This window comes from Belonocnema kinseyi, chromosome 3 (genome assembly GCF_010883055.1).
Source record: "Belonocnema kinseyi isolate 2016_QV_RU_SX_M_011 chromosome 3, B_treatae_v1, whole genome shotgun sequence".
NCBI classification, from domain to species: Eukaryota; Metazoa; Arthropoda; class Insecta; order Hymenoptera; family Cynipidae; genus Belonocnema; species Belonocnema kinseyi.
This window is the reverse complement of record NC_046659.1, coordinates 19,760,427-19,764,090: the sequence shown is the minus strand read 5'-3', so window position 1 is coordinate 19,764,090 and position 3,664 is coordinate 19,760,427. Positions and strand designations below refer to the sequence as shown.

General features: G+C 40.0%; 1 protein-coding gene across 1 annotated transcript; it reads left to right on the top strand.

Annotated features, from left to right (window-relative positions):
* Positions 1 to 2,622: 2,622 nt before the first annotated feature.
* Positions 2,623 to 3,221, top strand: LOC117169738. The gene is made up of 2 exons (XM_033356244.1): positions 2,623 to 2,833; positions 2,890 to 3,221. The coding sequence occupies exons 1-2, from the start codon at positions 2,623 to 2,625 to the stop codon at positions 3,219 to 3,221; spliced, it is 543 nt and encodes a 180-aa protein (XP_033212135.1).
* Positions 3,222 to 3,664: the final 443 nt, after the last annotated feature.

Sequence of the window (3,664 nt, the reverse complement as noted above, 5' to 3'; positions counted from 1 at the left end):
TTCCATATAAGACCTTCATGCAAGACCATAAATATACAGCTACCTGAAGGAGATCACATAATCTACGGTAAAGGCATCCTACCGGGAATCTACAAAGGTAGCAAGGGACCCACGAAAATCCTAACCGTGAATATAAATGGAGAAAATACCGAAACCATCACCAAGAAAAAGGATATTGTAGTAGAAAGCTTCAAACAAACCTCCCATAAAAAGAATATTTTAGATACATCCAACAAAATCAACTTGATTTCTAAAATCCTGAACAACAAAATACCGAACGAAAACAGAAAACAATATATAGAGGAATAGTATAATCAAAAGTCAATCCCAATTTATTCAGTCACACGCAACATAGTCAACACCGAGAGGATAAACGAGCTACTGAATAAAAGTTCTTTATCTGATCTCAACAGCAAGCTAAGAGATGAAATGAAAGATTTATTGATCGAATTCAATGATATCTTTTACCTCTCCAATGACTCGATGCCCCTGGTATCGGACGTAGAACACCAGATAAAGATTAAAACAGCTAAACCTATTAACGTACCTCTCTATAAACACCCAATCCTCCTACAACCTGAAATTGGAAAACAGATCCAGGAACATGAAGACAAGGGATTAATACGGCCGTCTTTTTCACAATACCAAGCTAATGTATGGATGGTGAAGAAGAAAATGGACAGGAGTGGTAAGCAGAAATGGAGGTTGGTGATGGACTCCCGGTAATTAAACGAATATACCGTCCAAGACAACTACCCACTTCCCTCAATAGAGGAGATACTATGCATGCTAGGGACAGCGAAGTTCATGAGTTGCTTCGACATGGAAAATGGATTCTACCAAGTGGCCATGGCAAAAGAAGACATAGAGAAAACCGCGTTCAGCAAACATAAAGGACACTGGCAATGGCTGCGAATGCCAATGGGTTTGATAAATGCACCCGCAACCTACCGGCGGATGGTTAACTTTAAGTTACAGGGACTCATAGGTAAAATTTGTTTCATTTACCTAGATGATCTCATTGTAATAGGTAAAACTGAGGAGGAACATTTGAGGAACCTAAGGAAAGTATTCGAACGTCTCCGCGAAACGAGGCTAGTACTACAACCAGATAAATGCAAGTACTTAGAAAAAGAATTGGAATATCTTGGACACTCAGTAGGACCGGAAGGAGTAAAACCTCTGAAGAAAAATGTGGACAAAGTATTAGAATTCCCTCGACCAAGAAACGCCAAAGAAATCGAACGGTTCATAGGTCTGGCATCGTATTATCGCAAATTTATCAAATATTTTGCAAAGATAGCACATCCATTAAATCACCTGAAAGGAAAAAACGTCGATTTCATTTGGACCCAAGCATGTGAAGAAGCCTTTAACAAACTAAAGAACTTGCTTACCTCTTACCCAATTTTAAAACATCTAGATTTAAAAAAGCCCTTCATCTTATGCACAGATGCATCAAATGAAGGATTAGGAGTTGTACTCAGCCAGCTTGACGATGAGAGCAAGGAACACCCGGTAAGCTTTGCTAGTAGAAGCCTAAATCCCGCCAAACGGAACTATTCGACCACCGAAAAGGAAACGTTGGCAATTGTCTGGGGCATAAAACAGTATAAACACCTCCTGTATGGAGAAGCGTTCAAAGTTTACACCGAACACCAGCCGATTAAAGGACTTTTAAACGCCAGACACGACAATATGTACTCACGTCTGTTTCGCCTTACGCAAAAATTGACGGATTACCACCCGGAAGTCATCTATAAGCCAGGGAAACACAACACAAACGCCGATGCACTCAGCCGAGCGTTCCCGGTAAAGAAGAAGGAAGACGTACACATAAGAATCGATCACCCGGACCACGAGGCCATACAAGAACTCCTGAAAACAGTAGACGCTACGCAGAAACGATACGAAATTTATGAAACCTCCAAAGTAGCAGCGGAGAACAAAATAAGGCCACTTGTGGAAACAAGTATGGACATCGAGGAAATAATTCAGAACAACGAAGTAGCACCAGAATTACTCGAGGAAATCATCCAAGACTTAGAGTGTCTGAACGCAACCAAACACGACTACCCCTCAACCTCTAACGAGAAGAAGGACGCCGTATGCGAAACAGCCTTACTAACGTTAAAAAACTCCCGTGTCATACTATCCGAGATGTCAGACGAGGAGGTTCAAAAAAGGATCGGAAAAAACCATGACTACATCACGGACGATATAGACAGATTAAAGCAATGTGCGGAACCGACACAATCACACTAATACAAAACGATGAGACCTTCCAAAACAGACTATTGAGATCACCCACTGGACTATAGAAGAAGATTATAACCTAGCAGCATCCTTCATATACCGGACTCTAAGACTATTAGACCTAGAACAACATTATAGAATCAAGGCGATGTACCCAAGAATCATCAGAAAACCACAAATGCAGCAGAACATAATCGCAAGAGTACACGAGAATGGACATTGGGCACTGGACAAGACCGTACGACAAATACAACAAAAACACTATTGGCCTGAAATGAATCGGCAAGTCCAAAGTTACATAGAGAATTGCCCAATCTGTGCCAACAAGCATAACGGAAGAAGGATACGCGAGCTGACGCAGTGATAATGGAAACAGCTAAATTTCCATTTGAGATTGTGAACATCGACAAACTGACATATGACGGTAAAAGCTTCTTATTATTAGAAGATAGCCTGACTAGGTACATATGGGTAACACCATTAAAGACGGAAGAAGTCTACAATGATATGCACCAATTTCTCCACGCCAATCCCACACCAGAAAAGATCATAACTGATAACGAACAAACCTTCAAAAGTAAAAAATTAAAAGAATTGATCAATCAACTGGGATACAACAAATAAAGATATCAGCATACCATCCTGAAAGCAACGGCATCGCCGAAAGAGTAATCAAAACTCTCAAAGGTTTAGCAGATGCTTTAGACCACGAAGATCCAGTAGTCAGGATCCTCAGGGCTGTCAAGAACTATAATCAAAGTCCTCATACCACAACAACTTACACGCCAGAAGAATTACTATACACAATCTCAAAACGGACAACAGAGACGCAAGAAGAAATCAACGAACGCAGAAAGGAAAGAAATTTATCACAATTACAGGACGCACGAGAGAAAATTGCCCAAGCAAAAGAAGTGAACCAAAAGAAGAAAAAAGAACAGGCAAAGAAGAAGATTACCAAATAGGGATTTGGTACTTATACAAGTGAACGTGAAGGGTAAAGCTTCGTGGTCCGAACCTTTAGCAATTAGAAATGTAAACAGAGACACAAAAACAATAACGACTTTTAGGAGAGGGCAAGAACAGTTGAGACATTATAATCAGGTAAAGAAATATCAAGCCTCTGAATAGAAAATCTCTTACAGATCCACCTGGCCGACGGAGTCTACGACATAAGGATATTGGATGACCCAATAATCAAGGAAGAAGTTTTCACTGCAAGAATATATCACGAAACATGGGACACCATCTATTTTATAAATCTAACAGAAATCAAAGAAGATATACAACAACTAACGAACTACACAAGGGAGATAAAACACATCTGCAACAAACATTCCGGTTGCAAGATGCAAAAGATAATCAATACAATGATTGACAGAACGGGAAAATTAATAGCACGATACAG